This window comes from Anser brachyrhynchus, assembly GCF_964034855.1.
Source record: "Anser brachyrhynchus genome assembly, chromosome: 20".
Classification (NCBI taxonomy): Eukaryota; Metazoa; Chordata; class Aves; order Anseriformes; family Anatidae; genus Anser; species Anser brachyrhynchus.
Genome location: NC_137713.1, coordinates 4,493,678 through 4,519,869, shown reverse-complemented (window position 1 = coordinate 4,519,869; position 26,192 = coordinate 4,493,678). Strand labels below are relative to the sequence as shown.

Below are 26,192 nucleotides of genomic sequence, written 5' to 3'. Positions count from 1 at the left end.
TTATTTATTCACTTACTAATTTATTTTTAAGTTGTGGGCCATGTTGGCTTTTCTTAGGAGAAGAAAATTTGTTGTCTGCTTTCCCCACAGCTCTAGACAGGTCTTGTACTGAGTGACACCTGGTACAGACAGCTAGGCTGTTGTGAAAGGACTGCGATATACCAGCAGCCGTGCTTTTGCTGCCAGTCTCCCTAGGAGCCATCTAGCCCATCCTCCCTAACAGGCCTTCGCTGTTTCATACCAAAGTCCTATCTGTTCTGAAGCACCTAGAGATATCTACAGTCAGATCACACTTGGTAAGTTTTTGCACAGAAAAAAAGCTGTTGGTAGTTTTTGGATTACTTTCCCTTAGGAAAGATTGTTAATTGTATAAGTTTGTGCTAAGAATAAGGAGTTGCAAGGAGAGTTTTCTCTTCTTGAGGCTAAACAAGCCCAGCTCCTTCAGCCAATCTTGTTATACTCCCTCTTTTTCAGGTTTTTTTTTCTTCTTCTTCTAGGTTTTTCTCTGAATTAACTATCCCTCATTACTCGGATTCCTTTTGTTGTCCCTTAAGGCTCTCAAAGAGGTCAGTTCTTGCAGTGGGTTATGCTATTTTCCTTTTTAGATGTTTTTTTCTTAAATGGATTACAGTGTTCTGTGACTTGTAATTTCCGATGAGTGCCATTCGATCATTTAATTCTTCACAATTGCTGTAGTAGATGCCAAACACATTTGCAGTAATTGGATGGCACTTAAGGGATTAGTGAAGACGGCCAAGATTTTTCAGTCATCCAAGCCACAGCTGGGTTTTTGTGCTGTTTCCATGGAAGTCTTGCTGTGTCTGCTTCTAAATTTATTTGTGATTTGCGTTTTGAATAAAATCTCCTGTGCAAAAGCCTTGTCAACATTGTGGCCCTGCTGTATAGCCCTGACTTTAGTGCACTCTGACAGTGGCACAGTTATGCCATCTCCTTGGATGACAAAAGATTTGCAAGTGCCTCCTTTGGAATCATTAATTGCCAGCCTCACGCATTAGCAGGATGTTTGGGGTCCAGGTGTGATGGGTGGAGAAGCTGCTGCAGACAACTTGGAGGCTTCTGAGCTGTAAGGGTCATTAATGAATGATCTTTGTACATCATGCAGATATGGAAGAGTGTCTGCAGACCCAAAGCTTCTTGAGGGAGAGAGGGTATCTTTACTCTTGAGTAGGACATACAGACTAGAATGGATTGTGTCCTAAATTCTTTTGTGTTCAGGTATGTTCTAACAGCACTCGTTAGGCTGGAGGGACTTGTTATTCTTCATTTGTCTTGCTGTTTCGGGGAGAAACAACTCTCAGTGCTGTTGGTAGCCCAGGAAAGCAAGAGCATTTGTTTGTTCTCTACCCTTTGATGGGTGCTGATCACCCATCGCCATCACACCAGCTGTCTTAGCTCTGGTCCTGGCTCTAAATCATTCCGGGTTTGAATGTTATCTTCTAGTAGGTCAGCTCGGCCTGACAGATTTTGGCTATTTTTTGCTGTGATATATAGCTAAGGAGTAGGAGATGTGACGGTGTTGGCTGACAAGAATTGCTGTATCTGAGGTAGCTTTTTATTTTTTATCTTGAAGGGGAGGATGGATACATTTTGTAATGCTATCTTAATCAGGAGTGGTATCAGATGCTTATGTCTTTCTCATATGCCAGGAAGATTCACAAGCCTTGGGTTATAATTCCTTCCGTGTGGTCAGAAGCTGGCAGGTTCATGTATTGGACTCTGGGAGTGCGGGCAGCTTGGTGGTTAGCAGGAGTAAGTAAAATGGAAGTCTGCTGTTCAGGAAAGCTTATCAGAAAAACAGCATAAGTAGTTCTTCATTAAGCGCTGGGTGCTGACGTAAGAGCATCAGATAGGAGCAATGAAGTGCTTTGTTAGGCTTGAGAGCCTGTTGGGGCAGATTTACTTGGAGGTTAATTGGATTACGCTCTCAAAAAAGAAATTTCCTGTCTCTTATTATAACAGGATGGATGAGCTGGAATGGAGCCGTGCAGCTGCTAGCGGGTTGCTTCGACACTGCCAGCTTGGCCAGAGCAGCTCCGGTACGTCCATGCTCCGCTGCTCTGTGTGGTGTGGCTCTGTTGTCTGAGCGTGCGTGGGACCCATCAGCTGTGGTAACAGGTAAGGGCTTAGAGCACCATCAGCCTCCAGAGCTAAGGCGAAGTCGGGTGCCGGGCTGGTTGGCTGAGGGTGTTGCTATTGGAACCTTTTCCTTTGTGGGTCAAGTCTAAGTGCCATGCATGTTTTCCTACAACCGGAAAGAGTTGCCAATTGGTAATTCCAGAGAGGGAAGGGCAGCAGCCTCAGTCTCGACTTTCTGGGTGTTTACGTGATGAGATTCTCCGCTGGCCAAAGGGGATGAAGGTTTCTCATCAGCACTTGCTGCAAGGCAGGCAGCCTCTGGTAACAGCTCTCCAGCCAGGACCTGTTCATACCTTTCCAGGCCAGGGATGATGCACCTTGGCAAAGAAGCAAAAAGTTTGTCTGATTGTTTTTCTAGTAACTCCTGAAAGAAAGATTTCGTTTTCCATTGTGGCTGGGTGTGCAGAAGTGCCAGTTAGGAGGACAAATACTGGGGCTGAATTCTGTCAATTTTTCACTGGCAAGTAGTAACCTATTTCTTATTTACACTGCAAAGTCTCAGAAAGGATTAAAAGGAAGTTGAATGGAACATTTTTCACTGCAGGTTGCACGTTTCTTTATTCTCAAACTCATTTTCAGAATGCAGCTTATGGCTGATGTTGCTGATTTCCTGTGTTTCAGTGTGCATGTGCTGTGGTTTAGAAGTAATTTCCTCTTTCAACCTGTTAAACTCTTCACCTTGTTTTCCTTAGATGTTGACCTAAAGGTATGATTACTGTGAGAAAGAAAAACAAAATGTTAATGGAGAGCTGACCTCTCTCTTTTCCACTTTTCATTTCCTTGCCAAAATAGTTTATCTCTTATTTACGTCCTCTGCTCCTTGCCTCCTTTCTATTTCAGTAGCTGGTCTGGCGCCTCTCTGGATGATGCATCTGCATTGCTCAGGCATTTGCTGCAGGAGCATTTTCAGTGCTTCAGAAATGTCTGAGTGTTTTGTGAGTCAGCTGTCACGCATTTGGGAGCTGATGCTTTCTGTTGCACTTGGTAGCCCAGTAAAGGGTGGACTGGGGATCACAGAGAGCAGTAATGCCTGGAGAATGATCATTTGGAACTGAAAGAGGACAACACAAGTGCCTAAAATGGGTACCTCCAACAGCCACTTGAGGTCTGTACTCATCGGGGTTGTCTGCTATTGCTTGGAAAATGCGTGGTCTCTTTTGGGTGTCACTTAAAGGTAGCACTGGACCATGTTACTGGGTTGAATGTGAAATGTTTCTATCCTACAGTGCCATAAAGAGACAGATGTGACCTTTGTACGTTTTGAATGTCACTATGTCAAGGCAAGGGTCTAAAGTTAAATTTCCAAAGTCCCTGCACGTGGCCTTTACGGGCTCATGACTGGACTGAAATCAGCTGTGGGGTGGATTAACACCAAAGAGCTCCTGGCAGATGGAGAGAAACGTAGGTGAGTAGCAGTCTGGGCAGACAAGAGATGTATCTTATACGGGAGAGTTTCAGTAGTGGAGGATAAATCCTCCCTGTGAGAATCTCCAGACTGAGTAAATAGCCCTCATGGGAAAGGAGCAGAACTGTTTGTTTTTCCATGGGAAATGGAAGTCCAATGCTGTCCAAAATGTTGGACTCAAGAAGGGAGATATCTTGCAGAAGAGAACCAGCCTGAGTCCCTTGGGAAGGACACAGAGAAACTACTTTTCTTTGTCTGTAACTGATGGTTAGATTTTAAGTTATTTACTTCCTGCTTCCCCCCGCCCCATGTTCATGAAACTGCTTATGTTTGAACAGCCCATGGATACTTTGAGAAACATGCCAGTCACCTTGCTTTCCAAGCAAGAAAAAAATAAGGTTGTGAGAACTACAAGGTGATGAAATCAGTATCTGCAAGAGCGTGCCAGCAGCACTGTTGTCAGCAGAAATCTTTTCCTGTGTCAAGTAAAGTTCAGAATATTCTCAGGTACATTTGATAAAAATTGAAACTTCTTATTCAAAAAGAGCAGTTGCAACTATGCTTCTACTTGGTGGCTCTAAAAAAAAAAAAAAGAAAAAGTCGTTTTTCATGCTCTTTTTCATTAGTGATCAAGTGTGGTTGACGTCTTCTTCAGGTCATGCCTGTAACAGGAACACTTCTCTCTCTAAGCAGCATTTTTTCTAACCTGTGTAAATCCATTCTCAGATTAATTAACCTGGAAAGTAATTGCAAAAACTCACAGCAGACCTATGTCTGTGCCACTGAGTTAAACCAGGCCAGGAGGCAACACACTATTTAACTGTTAGCGTGGTTCCTGGTCTGACTGTAGCCTGTGCAGTCACCCAGACAGATAAGGATGTGCCTCCAGGGAAGATGAGGATGGAGAGAGGGGTCTCTAGACAGCACCAAGGGCTGACTTGTCTTCACTATCCGGTACTTTCTTTGTTCATGACTTTGAATATTCTTAGTGCAACAGGAGCAGTGCTGGAGGCAGTCATGAGCCAATGGCATGTAGCCCTGAGACACGGGGTATCCTTGCTGTTGTGTGGCTGGGCTCAGCTGTCACCCAGTGGCTTGTGCTTGTGGACTTGTCTGATTTAGGAGCAGGTGAGCAGAAGATCAGGTGGTGGCTCCTTCAGCCTGCATTTCTTCCGTACTTGTTTCTGGCCCCACTGACCGCTGTGGTCTCCTTCCTCCCTGCAGAAGTGTGTGTTCTTGGAGAGTTTTATTTCCTTGGGTTACTATATGTTGTAAGAGTTTTTGTTTGTGCTTCAGGCTTTCACAGAGAGGATCTCTAAAACTGCCAGCTGTGACAGCCTGGTCTGCAGGCATCTGGTAAAGAGGAGTAGATACAATCACCAGATACCATTTGAGGAACTGGGAAACCATGAACTCTAGAGTGAGAAAGAGGGTTCCAGGAGGAGCTTGGGAAGCAAAAAAACATGTTTTGTGAGATTGGTGGTGTGAGGTAGAAAGATACTGCCCATGTGGGGTGTGCAGATAGGGAAAGGAGGGGTCCTGGCGAGCGGGAGGTAAGCAAGAGCAGCCTCTTGCCTCTGCTGAGGCGGAAGGGTGGCTGCAAAGTTTGGGAGGGGGCTTGGGGCTAACCCCAAGCCAGAGGGCAGGGTTCAGAGGGTGCCCGTGGGCTGCGTGTTGCCCAGGAGCCTCCTCGAGGGAGAGCCAGGTGCTGAAATAATCTCGAGCCATGGGGCCGGCACTAGGAGAGTGCAGCAGCCTCTGGGTTAAAAAGAGCTCACCGGCAGATTTCTGTTCTAGTTTTGCAGTTGCTGGATAAAGGTTTCTTTCACTTTGTGGTAGGAAACTCTAGGGATGGCTGTAGGATGAGGGACAAAATGAGGTATTATGAGGATATTCGTTATTAAACTGTTCGTGATTCTCTTGTGATTTGGAGCAGTCTTGGCACATATTCACTAAATGTCTGATCCATCTGTTTAACTTTGATACAGACTTTAAGGAGAATGAAAGGTAAAATTTCTACAATTCCATAAAACCTGGGATCTTGAGAAATGCTTCTCCCTAGGAAGAAAGTTGCACAGGGAGGACGTGTGTGTGCTGGAGCAGATCACCACGCTGCACTGCCTGCAGCCTCGATAACGTGGCAGTGTTCTGCACATCCAGCGGGTGGCTGTGACCCCCTCTCCTGACCTCTGTCCAGGTGTGTATCACAGGTGCATGCTGTGAAATCTCAAGGGCCTTTCTGGACCTGACAGAGCCCCCTGAGCTAATTGAGTGCTCAGGTGTGAGCTAATTAGGTGCTCATGCATGAATGCAGTAAACCCTGCAGTTTACGCCTGATACACCACCTCATCTCTCTGACAAACACTTTGTAATAGATCCAGCCTGTGGGCAGTCCAGTCTCAGAGCAACCCCTGGGAGACATCTGCCATCAGTGCATGTGTATGGGATCCCCCTGGAGAGGGCACCCTCCAGTTCAGGTCCCCGCGTGCTGCTGGAGCTTCCCTTGGTGAGGAAGGTCAGCTCTTCTAGCTGGGCTGCTGGAAGATGCTGGCTAACTTCATTTTCCTCCTCAAAGCTCGTTCTGTATCCTCCCTCCTTGGTTTAAATAATAGTCATTTCATGTCCTTGACTAGGAATCATCTCTTGTACTACTGGCTAGTAAACAACTCTCATCTCAGTGAGGACAAAATCTATTCCTCTCCCTTTGGTATTGCATCAGGTGGTGTGTTTTGTATCTAAATGCACCTAGCTCAGCACTTGCTGTGCATTTGGATGAGACTCGATGGTGATTGATCCCTTAATTACATGCAGAATTTATTTGTTTCTTAAATTATTTTGTTTGTTTGTTTTTTTGTGGGATGATGCAGTAGCCAGGCAAGTATTTTGGGTGGCTGTTAAGGACCCAAGCTCTCATTGCTCATACAAATGCTTAAGAAATTAAAAACTTAAACAGGGGTTTTGCCATCATGTGAAGGCTGAAGGCAGGCTTTAATTCTTACCAGTGAGATACTGTGGCTCTGTCACCTTGAATGCCTTAACATGGCTTCATGCTATAACGTGTCATTATGAACACCTGCTGACTGGGGGGAGAGAATGAAGCACAGGAGCAAAACCAAGGTGGGGGCTTCCCCAGAGAATAACTCATCTGGAAAGCAGCCAGGGGAGGATATCGTGTTGCTGCAGCTGCCAGTTTCGAACCTGAGCGCTGCTGCCAGTGAGCAGCTGACAGGAGGGAGGAGATCAGCCTCTCGCTCAGAGGGGTTGGTGTGTCAGGTTGCCATGCAGAGCACGTGTGGGTAACGCAAGCTGCAAACGCTGCTCCCTGCTTCAGCCACCGGTAGGGAGTGAGCTGGGAGAATGGGGCAGGTGGCTTGGAAGGGTTTGTTCCTCTCGCTTTTTGATTATAAAACAGAGAAATACGTCATTGCAAAGAACAAGAAGGTGGGGATTCTCTACCGAGTGGTGCAGCTCTCCATCCTGGCTTACCTGGTGGGGTAAGAATCGCTCTGTGTTTAACGTGCTGCTGTGGTTGCCTTTGCTTGCTGTGTAGTGAGGAAGATTGATGTAGGATGCTCTGCATACAGCGACAGCTTGCTATGTCAATGCGGATAGTTACATTTATTTATAACTGCTGTTTTTTAATGTCTAATGAACTCGTATCTGATTTTTCACCTGCTAGGGATTCTAGATTCATCTCTACCTTCCAGATTAATGCTGTGTTAAAAATAGATCAAATGGCACTAGGGCTCTGTACTGCATTATTTACGCCTTTATTTCTGTATTTGGTAGGAAAGATGCCAAACCTTAATACTTGACTCATAGGAGACAATAGCATTTAGGGCCATGGTTGCTGAGTCTTGGGACAAACCTGGCTTGTCTGCACAGCTGCATGACATGCTCAAGTCTAAATGGGAGGGAACCAAGCACAAAGTGACAAATTTCTTTGTGGGAGTGGGCTGCAGCAGCCAGGATCGTGGAGGATGAGGCAGCGTGAATGTCAGCTGCCTTGCATTTTTCTGAGCTGGGCAGGTTGGCATGGAGATAGCTAGAGCACCTCTCAGAAAAGGCCCAGTTCTGCCAGAGAAGTGACATGTAACGAACACAGCCGTACTCCTTGCAGCTTGCAGGCTGAGATGTGGGATTATCCAGCCTTCGTGAAGCCTCTGATGTTGCTTTTTGCGTTTCTGGGGCTTTTCAGAATGTGATTCGTAAGCCTCACCCTCACTGTCTGTGCTTTTGAGTCCCCTCACCTTTCTTTCACCTCATGTTTTCATCGATTAAATATAGTAGGGTCATTTTAGCATGCTGGGTTTATTTATAGAAAGGTGTACAGTTTCAGAGCTTTAGTTAGCAGGACAGAGATGGAGTCTCAGCAGTCTGGTATGTATTAGCTGCTAAAGGAGGAGTCCTGTAGATAATGTTGCTGAGCACACGTCCTCCGTTCAAGAGGGATATAGCAGGAAGTGACTGTGAATGTTCAGAGACTGTCTGGGCCATACAGGCTATTTTCTTTCACAGGCATGTGTTGCCTTCTGCAGACCTTTTGGCACTGTCACCGGTGGTGCCTGCAGTGCCTCCTTTGTGGCTGGGGCTTGCAGCTTCATCCCAGAGGTGGTTTGCATTAGCCTGCTGCCTGGCTGCTTGGTTATGTACCTGTACCTGTTCAGAGGCTGGCTAGGCAGCTGTGCTCATCCAACCCCTCTGGACTGATTGCATGTAGCTGCCATTCCCTCCCAGATTCACTGAGGGACACTTAAGAGTCTCTTTTTAAGCCTTCCTAGGAGAGAAGAAGAGTGTTCTTGGAAAAACAGGAAAGTGGGAAACTTAATAGGGGTGGTGAATGTTATTACTCAGGTTTGTCAGTGCTTACTCAGGTGTGTCAGTGCTGCTCAGCTCCTGAGATGGCTGCTTTTGCTTTCTGGGATAGTGCAGTCCAGGTCTGTGCACTGCAAAGGGGAGCTGTGCCAGCAGATGCAGCCTGTGTCCCTCCCTCAAAACCTGCCCCAGCACCATTAGCTTCTTCAAGGGTCTTGGTGATTTATTGCCTTGGTAGGTGATTTTGACAATACTGTGCAGAAACAGGAAACATTTCATTCAACCCAGAGAGGTTTTCACTCTGTAACAGGGGGTTCTTGGCCGCTTCCAGTGGGAAGAAGTGAGTGAAGTCCATCCGCGGGCTGGTTAGAGAGGAAGCAGCTCTTCCAGCTGTGCTTTTGAGAAGCCGGAGCACAGCCCCGGGTGCAGTCACGTTGTTGCCATTGCACTGGCTTACAACAGATCCCGTTTCCAGCTGAGAATACTCCCTGCAGATCTCAGCGGCATTCAGCTCACCTGCTTGCATCGCATCTCCCCAGTTGTGGTCTGTTGGTGGACTCATAGCCTAACAGCAAGCTGTTAAAATGGGATTGAATCATTCACTTGTGAAACCAACCACATTTTTCACTGCAACTTGCAAAAGCTTTTGTTATTTTTCACCTTGAGGAACACAGAGCACTGCCCTCCCCTCTTCCCACCAAGGTCACTGAGCATAGCACAGGACATGGAGGCGGGAGGCTCGGTTTTACACCTACTAACCAGTTTCTGCACCTTTTCCTGTGCAGGTGGTCTTGGTCCTGACTCTTCCTCCAGTGCTGTAGATAAGAGCAGCTTGTGACTAGTTCATTCTGAAACTGCAGTAGTAGTTACAGAGGGTTTGGTGTCATTCAAATATTTTGATTTGCCCTCGAACAGTGTTTGGCCTTAGTGTAAACCTCTAGCTAACTTGTTTTCTGATGTTACTCGCTAATGCCGCTGTCTGCTGTGTTCTTTGCAGGTGGGTGTTTGTTGTCAAGAAAGGCTATCAGGACACAGACACGTCCCTCCAGAGCTCTGTCATCACCAAGCTGAAGGGGGTGGCCTTCACCAACACCTCGGAGCTCGGGGAGAGGCTGTGGGATGTTGCAGACTACGTTATCCCACCACAGGTTGGCATCACCCCGCTTCTACCGATCAGGTAGAAAGGCATGTTCCAGTGTGGGTGCTGGTGGAAAGGCTGAAGTGATGTGCCCAGGTCTTTCCTGTGAATAAGCAGGAGATTGGCCAGAAGAGAGTAATTCTGTGCCTACTCTTAGGTCTTCCCTGCAAATATGAGAGCAACCTTGTCCATCTCACAAAGGACAATACTTGGCAAACACAACCCGTCAGCAGAAGTCCCATGGATTTCAGTGGGACTGCTCAGCTGAACCTCCTTTCTTGGGCTAGAGCAGATGTGCATGGGGCAGCCCAGAGGAGGTGGGAGATGGGGGGGTGAAAAATATGGTGGAAATTGAATGATACTTGACACGCACCTGGCTAAACCTGCCTCGCTGCTTCGTTGGCTTGGACAGTGAGTTGTATAGCTGCTGCTTAAGGAGAAGAGAACAGCAGATGGGGCCTGCTATCATGTTGGAAACTGCTGAACTCTGCTTGCCAGGGGCTGCTTGTTTGTGTGCTTCCCCAGCTAGCATCTGCCATGTGTGTGTGAAAGGGCATGAGGGAAAATCGTGATGCCGTGCTGACGAGGCAGAAAGCTGTAAATTGAACAATTTATGTGTCTGTACATAAGAATAAGGCTTCACCTTCTTTCTGCTGCATCCCTTGTTTGCTCAGATCTGTACATTTGTGCTCTGCATCTCCACCAGTTTTAACACAAAGCCTCGCTGCCAGCTGTTGATCTCTGACCAACATGTGCTGTGCAGCTGGAAGGCCAGGCAGCAGGCTTGCAGTGCCTCTTGTTCAAGCTATGTGGGAGTCATGGGACCCTTAGCATGTGGCTGGTTGTGCATACCCAGAAATTAAATGCTGGTGTTGACCAGTATTTTAACTCGCCAGATGTTTCTTCTGTGACTCAAGCACTGGTCTTTTTATTGGGAGTCCTTGTAGTAAGGCACGCTGAGTAAATATAGCCAGCTCTGCCTCTGGGCTGGTGTGCCCAGATAACACGGATATCTGGGCTACAGCACCAAGAACTCAAATGTGGCTGGGCAATCAGGCTACAATATGGAATCCAGCACAACCATGGCGATGTTAGACCTTGGGCTCCCAGTGAAACACGACAAATTCCGTGGGCTGTGAATGCCAATGTAGCACCTTAACCTGAGGCAGCTGCAGCTTGCTGTGTTTTCAGCCCTTGCCTGCTTTTTGTAACTGACAGATCACTGCACCTCCCTGTGCCAGAGCTTCCCCAGGTGTGTGAGTGACTGGCAATATCTAAACTCATCCAAACAAATACTCAGACAGAGCTCTGTTGCATCCCAGCTTGAAAAGCACCAGGAGAGAGGGAAGTGTTACTGTTCTGCAGAGAACTGCATCTTTCATGTAAGAGGTTCTCTAAAATAGGTTTTCTGACCCTTCTTGCCTTACTTTGTTTATTCTAGGGTGAAAACGTCTTCTTTGTCATGACGAATCTGATCGTGACCCCAAACCAGAGGCAAGCCACATGTCCTGAGGTAGGAAGAACTGAGCCCCCTGGCCCCCAGACCCCTACAAAACTGGGGGTAAGAACTGGCAGAGGACACCTGGGGAGCAGCGAACACGGGAAGGATAAAAGGCGAACACTTTATCTCTGTAGTATATCTCAGTTGGGAAAGTGGAACTGGTTACTGCAAACCTGGAAGGTTCAATCCTCTTAATTTCCAGAGGCACTGATGGTGTAGAGTCTTGCTTGACTGTAGTTGAAGGTGTTGGATGCCTGCCCAGCTGGAGATGAGACCAGAATAGTGATTGTTTAGGGTCAGAAAAGGCCATGGGAAAACAACTTGGAGGTGACTCAGTCTGTTTACTGGTAGAGGAGACTTTCTAAGAGCCCCATCCTGCAAAGGGCTGACCATCAGGCTTTCACTAATTTTAGGACACTGTGAGGATGCTTAGCACCTTCCAGAATGTGTCTTACGGGCCAAAAGCACAAGGTTTTAAACCCTGTCGTATTTAAATGACCTCTTTGGAGACATGGTTCAGAACAGGCTGGAGCCTGGAGGACAAGGATGCTGGCCATACAAGGAGTGTTGTCGGCATGTAGCAATGATTAATTTTCCTTATCACAAGCACAGGGGTAACCCAGGCCCAAAAGCAGAGCTCGTTAAGGACACGGCTGTCCTCTAGTGGCTGCATTAACCCAGCATGCAGCCAAGAGAAGGGCAATCTTGGGCTCCCAGAACTTGTTGCTTAAATCAAAGATACAGTTATCTCTTAAGGTGGAGTACTGCGGTCTCCTGCTTATTTTTGGTGACTGGTGGGAAGTGGTGCCTGGGTTTTTCCACAGCTTGTCCCTCTCCGGATTGAGCAGAGGCCAAAAGCAGGACATCTTTGCTAAAGTGTAGTGTTGCTGGCGCTGTGCCACTGCGTAAATTGTGCCAACACGTCAATTGTTCAAGATATTTTCACCCAGCCTGCAGTTACTGCTTCAGCTGCACATTTTCACTGTTCACCATCCTGTAGATGATTCACCCTACAGCAGTGGTACTTAATTACCCCTCTGAGTCAGTCTCAGGAGCATCACTGAACTGAACTAGCCTGGAGAGTGAGACTGGGATATGCCTGGAGTTTGTATATTTATGCCCTCAGTGCTGGGGAGAACATCCCCATGCTTTGCTCACTGACCGAGTACCTGCTCCCAGCCAGGTTATGCATGAGCAGTGTGAGGTCTGATGCAGCCCTTCTGTGTGGCTGCCTGCCCTCTCCTCTCCTACCTGCTCAGGTGCCTCCTCAGCTTGTTTGCGCAGTGAAATGTGCGCAGCTCTGCTGCTGTCTTGTGTCCTGTCACAGGTCTCACTTCTGTCCTCTTCCACTTCGCAGAGTGTTAGCATTCCTGATGCCCTGTGTTACAAGGATGGGGACTGCCTGGCAGGGCAAGCAGTGGTGGCTGGCAATGGTAAGGAAAAGGGCCCTCCTTCTGTACTGTTTCTGATAGAGGCAGGCTTCTTTGGAGACATTGGCCTGGTTTACAACCCCAGAGATCTCTGACTTCAGAAAGCAACAATGACTTTATTTTCTTTGATATCTTTCATTAAGATTTTTGCCTTGTTTACAGCTCTGTGGTGGCTAGACCAAAAGAACCCCAGGCTGCTCAGAGAAGCAACAAGAGAGTGGTTGTTCCAGCCGAGGGGCCCTTTCACAGCAGGGAGGAGGGCTTAGGGTGGCGGTGAAAAGCATGATTTTCATTTACCCCATAGGCAAGGTGAGGCAGCGGCTGCTCTGTGTGACCGTTTCTGTGCTGTCTGTGCTGCAGGAGTTAAGACTGGCCGTTGTTTGAAAGAAAGGGACAGCATCAGAGGGACTTGCGAGATATTGGCCTGGTGCCCAGTGGAGAAAAGATCCAAGCCCAAGTATGTGGCTGTCCTATGCTGTTTCCAAGCTCAAGTTGCTTGGCTTGTGTGTCATTCAGGGCAGTGTCTGGGTTCCCTCTGCTTGGATGTTTGCTTGACTGTCAGCTGTTCTGGTGCAGGAGGGAGCTCTGCTCGGCCCTCAGCGGGACTGGTCCTCTGCTCCCCCTGCTTGGCTCACTGGCTATCCCGGGGCTGTGTCCAGCTCTCAGTGCTCCCTCTCAGCCTGCATGCTCCTCACTAACACCTTGCTGGCAGTGTGGGGTAAGTGGCTTGTCTGCCAGGGGAAGGGCAGACCTGGGATCTGGCTGTGGAGGTGCAGAATCTGGCTGCTGAAGCTCTAAGCTCTGAGCAGAGGATGCACTTGCAGAAGCACCGCAGGATGGTACCTAGCTGTTTCTTAAATGGCAATTCCAGTTGAACATGTGCGCAGAGTACAAACATAAAATATGGAACAAACCCTTCTCTTCCAGGAAACCACTTCTTGCCAGTGCAGAAAACTTCACTGTTTACATCAAGAACTCGATCCGGTTCCCCAAGTTTAAGTTCTCCAAGTAAGTGCAGGTGCTCGGAAGTCCCTGTATCCTCTCCGTCACAGAGCCAGTAATCCTGATTTGCTCCATTGTCCTTCTCCTGCCTGAGGGATGGGATGGGAAAGTGAATGTTTCCTCTTCTGAGGCACAGACTGTGTGAGAGTAAGTTGATAAGGCTATCCATCACGAAACATGGTCTGTGATGGCTCCTACAGCATGGGATGCAGCTGGGGAATGCTCTTAAGGCAATGGAGCTGACCCTCAGCCAGAGCATAGTCAGATTTCTGAGCTGCTTCTGTTCCCAGATATTCCTCCTCTTCCATAAAAATGAAGGCTGGGAAAATGTAAACTTAAAGATCCGTTTGTGTTTGCTGCTGCAGCTCTTGCTACAATAAGACAGAAAGAAAGAGCGTGTAGAAAGAAGTGTGGTTTTGCTGTTCTGCCGGGCTCAGCTAGACATTTCTAGTATCCTTATCTTTTAACTGCAGAAGAGTAAATTGTCCTGGAGCACTCTATCAGCCTGCTCCACGTAAGTCCCTCTTTGAGCCTAGATTCAGCTGACCAAGTCCCCATCTAGGCTGCGGGTCTTTTTTGTGTGAGCTGACTGTTTTCTCTAGGGCAGCACTAGAGAAGTGCGCAGGGTGACAAAAAAAGAAAAGCTGGTGACAAGGTGCCATTTCTGTTCTGCTTGTGGGATGCTGAAGAAACGTTTTGTCTCTGCAGCCTTGGGGGTGCAGGCTGTGTAGGCAAGCAAAGAGGGACACAAGGTGGCTTCCCCTCTTCCCCACATGCAGGATGAATGTGCTGGCAACCGACAATGAGTCCTACCTGAAAAGCTGCCGCTACAGCACGGAGCATCCCTACTGCCCCATCTTCCTCCTGGGGAACATCGTCAGATGGGCTGGGAGCGACTTCCATGAAATGGCTTTGGAGGTAGGAGTGTGTTTTTCCAGCTCACTGTACTGCTTGCTGGGTGGCTGTGAGGCCCAGGGATCTGCCTCCCATCCAGGCTTGCAAAAAAGTAGATGCTGTTTCTTAAAATCACCCTGGTCCCATTTATCGTGTTCCCAGGGAATGGGAGGCAGGGCAGTGTAGGTCCTCTGGAAGAGATGTTTGGGTCAGGTTTCTGTTATTTAGGGCTGCTTAGAAAATGCTGCTCCAGATTACTAAACCACTGGCTTAAATACAGAACTCTGGGATGTCAGTGGGACTCCCCCTGCTCTGAAAACACCCCATAAGATTGCCTTTGCGGGGAGAGTCAGGTGAACAGACACATTTCTGCAGGGATTGCAGCACCAAACCAGGCTGCAGTCTGGTTGTAGCACAGGGCAGGGAGATGGAGTTGGTCTGAGGCATCCTGGGAAGCATGGGGTGAGGAGTGCAGGCTTTGTGCTGGCTTTTGCACTTGTGAACTTTATCCCCGCATTAAAGAGCGTGTTCTCCGCTGAAGTATGTTATAGGCACTTAATGAAATCGGGATGGGAAGCCTCCTCCTGGGATCCCAGCACAAGCAAAACTAGGGTTGTGTGAAGAGTAATGTGATTATTGTCATAAACATAAACTTTGTCCACAGCCGTGTGTTCAGAAATGCATCTGTTCTTGTCCCCTGGGAGAACTTGCTGTAGGATCTGACAAAGTTGAAGACAGACTGGTTGAACTAAGCTTAAAAAACTCACACTGTCTCTTTTTTTCATCAAGGGTGGTGTGATAGGAATTCAGATTGAATGGAACTGTGATCTTGATAAAGCCCCTTCTGAATGTAATCCTCACTATTCTTTTAGCCGGCTGGATAACAAGTTTGCAGAAAAGTCTATCTCTTCTGGGTACAACTTCAGGTAAGTAAAGAGGAGAATATGATGCAGTACCCGCAGTCAGGCTGAGCTGGTCTGACTCACCGGTGCTGGAGGTTGGCAGCGAGGAACTACCAGACTGGACTATGCCAGGCACTGCCCCAGCCAGGCACACTGCTTCGGGGGAGGGAGGGAAGGAGGGAGTCATGCCCATGGCAAGCTGCACACTTCCCAGGCACTTGCCCAAGCAGTTACCCTCCGTGGGCTGCCTGCACCACATTCCTGATGCAAGTGCTGTCATTTCCAACTTTGTAAACCAAGATCATTCATGACCTCTGCCAGCCCCTTCATAATTGGTACTACCCACTGCTCCTCTGCCTGATTCCCGGTCAATTAACTGCAGGCAAGACCCATAGGTTCAGGCCATGATATCTCTGTTGCAGTACGTTTCCTTTCCATACTCCACGTGGCAATGAGAAAGGAACGTCCAGGGAAGCTGCAACTCTGCTATAACCGCGTGCAGACACTTCCCAATCTGAGTGGCTTTCAGATATCATCAGCTAAGAACCTAGATGTGGGAACCAGGCTTGAAAGATAAAGCTGCTTTTGACAGAGGAATAGATCCGTTTGAACAGATGGGTGAACTTGGATAGGTTCTTGTGTGTGGGGACAGATGATGGAGTTAAAATCAGCATTGTTCCATTCCAGGTTTGCAAAATATTACCGGGATGCTGAAGGGGTTGACTACCGGACACTCTTTAAAGCATATGGAATCCGTTTTGATGTGATGGTGAATGGCAAGGTGAGGTTCCAGGCCGGAGTATTTCTTAGCCTGGAGTGGAAGAAGGGGAGAGACACTACTCAGTGAAAAGGCAGCTTTGGGGTGAGAACAGCCTCTCTGGCTTGTTGTAGGAAAGAGCTCTTGCCATTCATCTATGTGGAGCTAACCCTGCATAAGACAGGAGGTGACCTGGAGTGCGGACGAGGTAAAGGTCAGCAGTCTGCATCTCTTACACCTAAAAACAGTCTCATGTAAAGTCCAGCAGATGTAAATATGCCCCAGAGACTTGATTTCCATGTGCATGTGCTGGAGAAAGAGAAGCCTAATCCAGAGATGACGCAAGTACAGAAATGCAGCCATGAGCAGTTGGCACTGAGACACAGACAGACCTTTAGCCTCGAAGATTGTTCACTGCAAATCTTTTTGTGGTTATGCTTGCTGGTTGCTAACAAAACACACCCACAGGCTCTAGTAGCTTCCCCTGTGTAATACCACACCCTTAAGTTTGTTTCTTGGATTGTGCTTTCACTGAATATTTCATGACCCGTTTTTCTTTTAGGCAGGGAAATTTAACATCATTCCCACAGTTATCAATATCGGTTCAGGGCTTGCTCTCATGGGGGCGGTAAGTTGATGTATTTTCTTACAGTAACATATTGGGACCCAGATCTGTCACTTAGCTGTTAGGAGGATAAAATGGGACCGTTTGTTTGTGTTTTCTCCAGCAGAGGCTTTGCTACTTTGGCTGCTCAGTCAGGTGTATGTCTGTGTCCTGTCCTAAAGGCATTTGTATCTTGTAGTCTCCTACAAATTATTCTTCTTTAATGTTCATTGCAGTTTAGATCTGAACGTATCCTTCTCTACTTTAAAGATAAAACATGGTAGTGTAAAAAACCTGAACTGTGCTGGCTGATTTCAGCTCTGTTATCATGGAAAGGGCAAACACTGTGAAGACTGTGATGTGCTCAATTACTACACCCTGATGGCCATAAAATACCTCAAGCAGAGTTTTTCTCCATGCCTGCCCTCCAATTCCAATTATGCATTAGCTCTTGAGTGAGATATTCCAGTGTTTAGTAGCTCACCTGTCAGCTCTGCCTGCATTGTGCCTCTTCTGAAAGAAGTGACTGATGACTTGAAAAGTTTGAGGTGGGAAATGAAGTATTTGTACCACAGCAGGTCTAACCTGTCCCTGGTGGCTACAGTGTTCCTCAAATTTGGTGTAAAGACCGTAAGATCTAAGCACCTAGGGAGAAAACAAATGCATCGAAGAGAACTTGGAGCAAGGATGAGTAACTGCAGGCCCAGCACATTACCCAGGAGGAGAGTTTGTTGAATGTTATGCAGCCTGGGAGAGTTTGGGGTGGGGGACAGCAGTGTCCCTGTGGGGAGATGGGTTTGCTCCATGACAAATGTTGTTGTTACAGACCGTGACAAATTCTTTCTGTTTTTGCAGGGAGCTTTCTTTTGTGACCTGGTGCTGCTGTATCTGATTAAAAAGAGTAACTTTTATCGAGGCAAAAAGTATGAGGAAGTAAAGTAAGCAGGCTTGGCGTTTGTGTTTTAAATGTAATGGCTTTATTGTTATGACTAACAGAAATAGAATGAGATACGGGAATGCAGTAAACTTTAATGGCAAACAAAGGCCAATTCCAGGAAATCATATTCCTCCAAATGAGTTTAGCCAAGTTACTCCCTCCCTCATTCATCGCTGCAGTTAGCTGGGAAACAAGGGAAGCTGCTGTATCATGGTTGGTCTATAAATGGCCTTGCACTGTCAGTCCGTAATGACTGCAGATGGAATTGGGCCAGCTCCAAGGGCTCCAGAGCCTCATGAAACTGAGGATTGGAGCTTTAGGTGTGATGGCCTTTGTGATAAGGTGTGGTAAGGCCTGGCTGGGAACCCCTTCTGTGTTGCTTCCTGAAACGGAAATAGCCTGCTTGCATTTTCTGTCATCCTTGCTTGTCTCCTCAGGTCCAGTTCCAGGAAATCATTGTCTAGCCCTACTCTGAATGGGAATCAGAGCCCTGACCAACTCGGTGGGCTCTAGGCACAGTGATGGGGCTGTCAACTGGAATCACGTTCCAGGAAAACCACATAGGTGCGAGATGACACTGGGACTGGGAAGTGGAGATAGCCAGATGACATCTACCATCTATTATTGGGATTTCCAGAGCAAAAAAATCCTTTAAAGAACACCCTTCTTTCCCTGAGATGTTCTCTGGTATCCTGAGCTTGCAACACCTGTGTTGTCACTATGGATTTATAAGACTATTTTATAAGAGGAAAAAGAAGGCACCAAATGAATGTTTTTATATTTATTGATAGATATATCTGTACCTGTGTTAATAGCCAGCATTCTCCTGTGGCTGTGCTTTGCTTTTAAGTGTGAAAGAGCGGTGATGTGAAACACCAGTGACATTTTGAGGAGGGTTGAGGCCAAGAATCAACCCATCTCCTGCTCCACTGGCTTGCAGCCACAGCTTCCAACTCCTGCTTTTGTTATTTGCAAGATTAGATATAAAGCAGCAGGACTGCTCTTGTCAGGAAGTGCAAGGAAACGCAACATTTCAGCAACTCTCAGAGGCCAGAAGAAAGTGCTTTATTATCCTACGCCAGCCACGCCGAGTGGTCCTGTTTTGGAGCAAAAAGCAATTGCTTTCACTGCTGTGTCTGTGTTGTAACTGTTAGGGGTGGAAGCAGAGCTCCTCCAGGAAAAGCCTTTACAACAGCTGCCACAAAGTGCTCTGCTCCTCTCTCCTAGGAATGTCAGGAGACTCAGCCCGCCACAGCTCTGAGCGGGGAATTGATTTCAGCCACGGCGGGGTCCCAGCTACCTCATCTGCTACCCAGATTCTCTGTATGTAGTTAACCAGATAACCAACCAGTATTTCAGAGCACAGAGAAGGTAACACGTGCAGAGGGGTATTTTGAAGCAAGACAGGGACAGGTGCTTTTGTGGTTAGTGAAAAGGGTTTTAGCATACTGAAAAACAACATGGTGCTGGCAATATGTGCATGGAGATGGTTCTAGGTTCTCCCTTCTTTGTTTAGCGCCTGGTTTCATTTGCTAGTGATTATGCTTTCTGTATCACTTACTAATTGCTCATGGTGGAGAGAGATCTGGATGGGGCACTTCGTGCTTCTGCCCTTTTTTGTAGTACCCTGAAAGTACTGGTAGTACTGTGGAGATTGAAAAGGAGAGCTGTCAGGTAAAACAGACTTTGCCAGGTTCTTCCAAATATACCAACAGGAAGAAAAAATAGAAGACATGTCCACTATTTCAACGCCTCGGTATCTTTCAAGAATCATTGGTGGTTTGTTGTTTCTCAAGATAAAACTAAGTAACGGCAGCCCATTTTGTGAATTTATGCTCAAGTGGGGCTGCAACTACTCTAAGATGAAAATTAATAATAATAGCATTGCTTTCTTTTAACGTTGGTGTTTGTTTGAGCTAGCAGGAACTGACTCACCAGCTCCTGAAGATGGTAGGTGAACGTTCCTGTCCCTGACATATTAGTCCCTTCACTCCAAGCGTCTGCGCCATGGCTTGGCACAAACTGATCAGTGTTCTGTAAATGCCACTGGTCACCGTTAACCGGTTGTTCTGATAGTGTGTTTCCATCCACTCTGACTATCAGGATTTAAAGGACTCCTGCTGCAGCATCCTCATGTGTTGTCAGGACAGGTGTAGAGAGGATGGCGTTACAGAAGGCTGCTGTGATCTGTTAGACACAGAGGGAAACAGCAAGCCCCACCTACCTCTGCTTTAACTTCTCCGAAGTGATTACTCTGAGACTGTTTGACTCTAAATGAGAACTCACCTGTGTTAGCAGCGGCAAGGTCTGAGTTCAGTCATTGGTAGCAAACCCCACCCAGTCTCATTCACTCCCTCTGCTCCTGCTCAGCTGCAAGTCAATATTAACTAGTCTAACATGTAGCTAAAAATGGAGTTAAGCACCGGAGATAAAGTGATTTAGGATGAGCTATGGACCTCTGATGCTATAGCTACAGCCAAAATCTCTCTAGGCAAAGGTGAGTCACCCTGTGTACAACGGACAGGCTGCCCTAGGCAGGCCTTTTGAAACCGCCATGCCAGTGAAACAGCTCTGACTTTTGGCTGTCAGGCCTTCGTTCTGTTTAAATAATTTCTAGATGGTGAAACACATGGGGAAGGCCAAGGCATCACTGAGACCAAATAGCTCATCCTAACGGTAAAGCTGACTGTGTTCTACTGAAGCCAGTGCTTCAACGTGACAAAACAGACCAAAGCTATTTCCTGAATTTAAGTCTTCAGGGGACTTTAGCACCCCAAAATTCACTAGAATGTTTTTCCCTTCTTTATACTGTTCATTTAATGCAATTTGCACAACAGTTGTGATTAATAAAACAACCAGACTTCTCGTTAGGAGCTTGTTTCTTGAGTTTGATTTTTTTTTTTTTGTATTTGATGTACAGCAATAACCTGTGTCACGTTAGGGCAGTGCTCTCTAAGATGCCTCTACAAAACACGTTCTCTAGGTTGCACATATCCATTTCCCTTTGTCACACGTACTTACGTTAAGCAATTCAAGAGTCTAGAAAGTATTTCAGTGGTGCAGATGTTGAAAAGATATTCATTAATGTGTGAAAAGTGGTGGTTGTTTTCTGATGGTATGAATCTGTCAAAGCATACACCTGAGGGAATCGAGAATGTGAGCTCCCCCCCAGAAAGATACACGATTTAAGCAGTGTTTATAGTTTCAGATCCACCTTCTTGTATAACCCTGCATTTCACCAGAACTTGACTTTTCTGTAAAGTATCTTTGAAAACAGAATCTGATGTCTTAAAACCTTTGTGTAACAGTTAATCTTTTATAAGGGGCTGGTGAATCCATGATGGCCTCAGTTAACCAGACGAAGCAATTTGGGGTTGTAGAAGAAAGTACACAACAAAACCCAGTTGTTGTGCAAGCGTGAGCGCTAGTTGTAGATGAGAGGCTCCAAGCACTGTTTGCACAAGCAGCTCTAGAGCAAAGACACATTACCTCTGTAGTGGGTGATCAAGTCCTTTCTGTCCCTACCAGACATGGCACCGTGACACACCACTCAGTTGCAGGAATCCTGCTGCTTACACAAGCCTAAGCTAGCAGGCAATAAGACGCTGTGTGCATTTTGGTGCCTGTGTTTCATTGGACACAATGGCATTAAACACAGCAGTGTTTGGCTTGTGAGAGCATCACTTAGCGACTTTTGTCCATGCCAGTGAAGAGTCTCCATGACAATGTCATTTATTTATAAGGTGTAAATACAGCAACTGTGGAAGGTAACATTTGCACTAGCAACTCAAACACATTTCTGTATCAAATCTTTACATACAGTTAATTACATGCTGCTGTGAAATATTTCCCTGTGTCAGTGGATTATTTTTAGAGTGCTGTTATAACTGGCAGGCAGCAACTAGAGAAGGGGGGTGGGGGGTAATTGGTATTTCTTATCCAAAACGCTGAGGATACAAGGAACTAAAGTAATCAGAATCTGCAGATGTGACCGCAATTAAGGACAGAAATCGTTCTTCAGCCACCAACTATCCATGGGAGGCATCCGAGCGCTTTCACATTCAGTTTAATTAGCACAGTACTACCGATTCATTTGTACTTGGACATAATTTACTGACGGTATTGACGACGCGAGCGATGAACAACGGTTTAAAAGGTGAGCTGGCCGAGGCGTGGGGGTGACTTTTGGCAACGGTCCTCCCGCTTCGTTACAAACCCCCGCAGCTAACGCGGCTCCCGGCCGCTTCAGTAGACGTGCACCATGCCGTAGAGGAAAGTCCAGAAGAGGACGTAGGTGAAGAGCCCCCCGATGAGCCCCCCCGTGAACAGCGGCCGTCGCGACTTGAAGTACTTGTTCCACCGGCGGCCGGCTTTTAGCACCAGGAGCACGGAGAGCAGGACGGAGGCCAGGAAGTAGAAGACGAAGCCGTGCAGCCCGCTCAGGCCGAGGATCCCGGCGGTGGCGCCCGACAGGGCCGAGACCGAGGTGCGGCAGTAGTCCAGCACGGCCGCGTTGCCCCTCACGGCCGCCTCGCTGATGAACTGCGGCCCCTCGCGCCTGGCGGCCGCCGCCGGGGCGGCCATGGCTCCCTGCCGGGCTCCGGGACGAGGCTGGGGGGGGACAGACGGACAGACACGCGGATGGACGCACGGACACAGCGAGAGCGGCGCGGGGCGCCCCGCCTCAGGCCGCGCTCCCTCAGGAGCCGCCCTCAGGGGCCCGGCTCCGTCCCTCAGCGCCCTCCCGCTCCCCCCCCCGTACCTCACGCCCGGCTCCGCGCTGCTCCGCGGGGCCCCGCGCCGGGCCGGCCCCTCACGGCTCGCGGCCTGCCGGGGGTCAGCGCTCAGCGCTCAACGCCGCGGGGCCGGGAGCCGCCCGCCGGGCCCGCCGGAAGCTGCCGGCGGCCATCTTAGCGCGGGGGCCGCCGGGGCGAAGCGGGGCCGGGCCCCACGGCGGGGCGGGGCGGGGCGGGGCGGGGCCGGGCGAGGCTTTTGTTCGGGCGGCGGCGGGGCTGGGACCGGGAAGGCGACCGGGGCGATGTCGTACGTGCCGGGACAGCCGGTCACCGCCGTCGTGGTGAGGCGCGGGGCGGGACGGGGGCTGCTATAGGGAGGGGGAGACCCCGGGGGGGGGGGGGACCCGGGCAGCCCCCGCCGCTGGGCGCCGGGCGGGGCCGGGCCCGACGCGATCGCTTCTCGGCTCCCCGGCGAGGCCGTGCCCGTGCTGGCAGCTCGGCACCGGGCGGCGCTCCCCGGGCCCGCAGCCTTGTGCCGGGCTAGGGGCAGGGGCAGGGGCAGGGCGAGCGGCTGGCCGAGGGTGGTGGAGGAGAGCGGCTGCGGTGCATTAATTGTCTTTTACAGCGCGGTAATTGCCTTAATGGGAGCAGCGCGAGTGAGGCCTTTTGGTGTTTCCTCCCCTAGTTGGGATGTAAGCGAGTGTAACCGCCTCGGGCGGCTTCACCGCTTACCCAGCCGGGGGTTGCTGCACTGCTTGTCTGCGTGGGAGCCCCCAGGCAGGGGGCAGCCGCCTCACCCCACACTTTGCACCCTGACGGAGGTGTTCAGGAAGAGCCCCGAGTCGTTACTGTTTGGGTTAAGGCCTGGGATTTTTGTGTCAGCTCAAGAATTGTAAGAGCTGGCAGCTGTACAGTGCTTAGGCAGTGGGTAGCATTTGTCAGATGCCTGCGGTCATCAGACAGCAAGGAACCGACCTCTGGATTGCAGCAGTGTTGATAAGTTATCCATCCCACTAATAGGCTGCTATTCTCACTGACAGGGTGAGGCAGGAACAGGAGGCACTCTGATAAAACCCTGAGATGATTCAAGATACGAGTGACTATTCGTCAGCAAGACCTGACTCGCGTTTAAGGAGATCTGCTCCCTTTTTAATGTTTTCCCCCTTGTTTCTCAGGGCAGGAGTAATGCAGTGACTAGGCACTTAGCCATACAATGGCATGACAGCCCTTCTGCTTGCAGATCCCCTCCTGTTCTGGTGTTTGGGGTAGGGCTGAGAACAGCTCAGAACCAACTGTTGTCACTTCAAGGCTACATGCAGCTGACAGATGACAAGTGCTGCGTGATAGTTCTGTGCTGCCAGCAGGTTTTAGAGCTGTTTGCTTACCCTGTGTGCAGGTTTGATGGATGGCTATTACTCTTACAAGGCTGTCATACAGCCTTCTCTCCTAGAGCTACTTGAAGCTTATGGTATCTCTGATAGCTCAGTGTAACTAGGTCTTAAGATTTCTTGCGATTTATTTCAGTGATCACAGTACTCTTTTATCTTCTCTTTTTAGCAAAGAATTGAAATACATAAACTTCGCCAAGGTGACAACTTGATTCTGGGATTCAGCATTGGAGGTGGCATTGATCAGGATCCTACTCAAAATCCTTTCTCTGAAGATAAGACTGACAAGGTCAGAGGCAGTTTGTTCTTTATAGCAATTAGGCTGAGCAAGCACTACTGGAGTGCATCTGTATTCTGCCCTCTAACACAGTTGACTAAAGTTATTGTTGTTATCCTTTGCAGGCTAAGCTTGTGTTTAACTTACGCAGCTCTCTACCTTTTATTCTCTCCAACACTGCACAAACCTGTTCTTAACTAGAATCCTGTAATCTTAACTAGAGTCCTGTAGTGTGCTACAAAGCATTTCTGCATCACCAGTAGAACAGCCCTTCCATAAGAGCTATTCATTGTAACACTCAATTTTTGTTTTTCCAGGGCATTTATGTAACAAGGGTGACAGAAGGAGGCCCAGCAGAAGTTGCAGGACTTCAGATTGGTGATAAGATCATGCAGGTAAATGCCAAGTTAAGACGAGTACCAATCCAGTACCAGGTACACACTACAGATAAGCTTCTGCTGGGAGAAATTGTCTTCTGGGTACTTTCCAGGGCAGTTTGTAGGGCTTACAAATAAACAGAGTTGTGGCATAAGAATGATGTACTAGATATACTTATGGGACAGTTACAGGACACCTGCGAGTCCACACAGCCTTGCCCTAGCTTGCTTTAAGACTTGCTCTTTGCCTGCTGACGCCTTTTATGTTCTTTCCTAGGTGAATGGCTGGGATATGACAATGGTGACCCATGACCAAGCTAGGAAGAGGCTGACAAAAAGAAATGAAGAAGTGGTGCGGCTGCTGGTGACCAGGCAATCTCTGCAGAAGGCTGTGCAGCAATCCATGCTGTCCTAATCAATCATGAAGTTGGGGAGGGGTTGGGGAGGGAGATGCATAGACTGGATATCAAGCAAGGGAGCAAAGGCTAGAGCTGAACAGATTGTCTGGAAGGAATATACGTTCCTAACTGTGGTAAACACTACTCTTATTTTCTCTGGTGTAATTGACAATAGTTAAACTTTAGAGAAGCACTCTGAGAGGACTAAAGTCTTCCCTGCAGGTACACGGGAAGGCTTTATAATAGTCACGGCTTTCAGGAGGACAGGGCAAACCATATTATTTAAGGAAAAAACTGGAGAAGCCTCACTTTTGACAGGATTTTTCTAGAGCACGAAGGTTTCCTGTTTCAATGGGAATTTGGTTTCTACCGAGGACGATAAGAGGCTTTTGCTGTGCTTACACTTATAGAAGTGAGCTGTTGTGTCCTCCCATGCTATCAAGTTAAAATGCCAGGATTAAGAGTTGCACACTGCTGTGAGGAAGAGCACTGTACTAATCTCACACTGTGTGTTAGGTAGGCAGCTTGCTGAAGGGTGTGGGGCATTATGGCTTACTGCAAAGACTTTTGGTACAGAGCAGCCTCTTCAGACAAAAAAAGCTGAGTAACAGTTATTAATACCTGGGATAGTTTTAGTGCATTTCACAGGTATTAAAGAGTTCTAGACAGTACAGTTCAGCTTCATTGTCAGAGAACTTGATTCTCTTTGTTCAAAAGTAATTTGTAACATCAAATGAATCAAGCTTAAATAAAAAAACACTATGGACCAGGATGAGCAGGTAAAGAAAATGCTGTTGCTGAACTTACCAAGAGAGCTGCTTGTATCCGGAGTCTTCAGTTCTTCATTCCACTTGTATTGGACTATCAGGGGGTAGATTTTGGTCTCTCTTCCATAAGACTGTTCAAATCACTGATTTATTGATTGAATAGATGAACATGCCAGTAACTTGTCAAAGTGCCTCTTGACCAAATTTAAATTTCTGGTAAGCTACTACATTGTTTAAATCAACATGCCACAGGATTTAAGATTTTTGCTGCAGCACTGAGTTAATTACCTGGCTTCCTAGTGGTTTAACTAGCTAAAACCTGGCATTTTTAATCCACCTCAGTTGATACATATCTGTACTTTCCTTAAGCAGTCTTCAGGTAAGCTTGTAAATAGAACATAAGGAGGGGGCAGTCTAACTTATTCAGTATGTTACTGCTGTGCCATTTACATGTTGTATCAATCTCAGACTTCTGTACACACCAGCAGATGCCTACTTACCATTTTTATATCTGTTTGAATTACTTCAGTACTGCTTTGAATTTTGTAACTTAAGAATTCAGTGGTAAGTTTTAAGGCTTTCAAGTTGAAGTTATTTTTGTTACTGTAAAGATACACTCCTATTTGTACTGCTATTTCACTTGATTTTACACACAATAAAACGGAGTTGAATTACCTGAGCTGCTCTTTTTTACATTGAAGGAAGGC

General features: G+C 47.7%; 3 protein-coding genes across 8 annotated transcripts; 2 read left to right on the top strand and 1 right to left on the bottom strand.

The window, feature by feature from the left end:
• The first annotated feature begins 2,197 nt into the window (after positions 1-2,197).
• Positions 2,198-20,408, top strand: P2RX5 (purinergic receptor P2X 5). Of its 6 annotated transcripts, XM_080562639.1 has the most exons (13): positions 6,133-6,284; positions 6,975-7,056; positions 9,375-9,525; positions 10,957-11,028; positions 12,374-12,449; positions 12,807-12,903; positions 13,374-13,454; positions 14,228-14,366; positions 15,132-15,268; positions 15,932-16,025; positions 16,564-16,629; positions 17,461-17,543; positions 17,980-20,408. In XM_080562639.1, the coding sequence occupies exons 1-13, from the start codon at positions 6,182-6,184 to the stop codon at positions 18,053-18,055; spliced, it is 1,257 nt and encodes a 418-aa protein (XP_080418765.1). In that variant the 5' UTR covers positions 6,133-6,181; the 3' UTR covers positions 18,056-20,408. The 6 variants fall into 6 exon arrangements, with proteins under 6 accessions (XP_080418769.1, XP_080418764.1, XP_080418768.1 ...); XM_080562643.1 differs by lacking the exons at positions 6,133-6,284; positions 6,975-7,056 and adding an exon at positions 2,198-3,262 and having other exon boundaries at positions 10,957-11,076; XM_080562638.1 differs by lacking the exons at positions 6,133-6,284; positions 6,975-7,056 and adding an exon at positions 4,308-4,820 and having other exon boundaries at positions 10,957-11,076.
• An 850-nt stretch (positions 20,409-21,258) lies between these two features.
• Positions 21,259-22,126, bottom strand: EMC6 (ER membrane protein complex subunit 6; the record flags this gene model as incomplete). The annotated part of the gene is made up of 1 exon (XM_080562671.1): positions 21,259-22,126. The coding sequence occupies one exon, from the start codon at positions 22,124-22,126 to the stop codon at positions 21,788-21,790; it is 339 nt and encodes a 112-aa protein (XP_080418797.1). The 3' UTR covers positions 21,259-21,787.
• TAX1BP3 (Tax1 binding protein 3) lies at positions 22,080-26,159 on the top strand (the record flags this gene model as incomplete). Its single annotated transcript, XM_080562668.1, has 4 exons — positions 22,080-22,619; positions 23,836-23,955; positions 24,261-24,338; positions 24,598-26,159. The coding sequence occupies 4 exons, from the start codon at positions 22,080-22,082 to the stop codon at positions 24,733-24,735; spliced, it is 876 nt and encodes a 291-aa protein (XP_080418794.1). The 3' UTR covers positions 24,736-26,159.
• Positions 26,160-26,192: the final 33 nt, after the last annotated feature.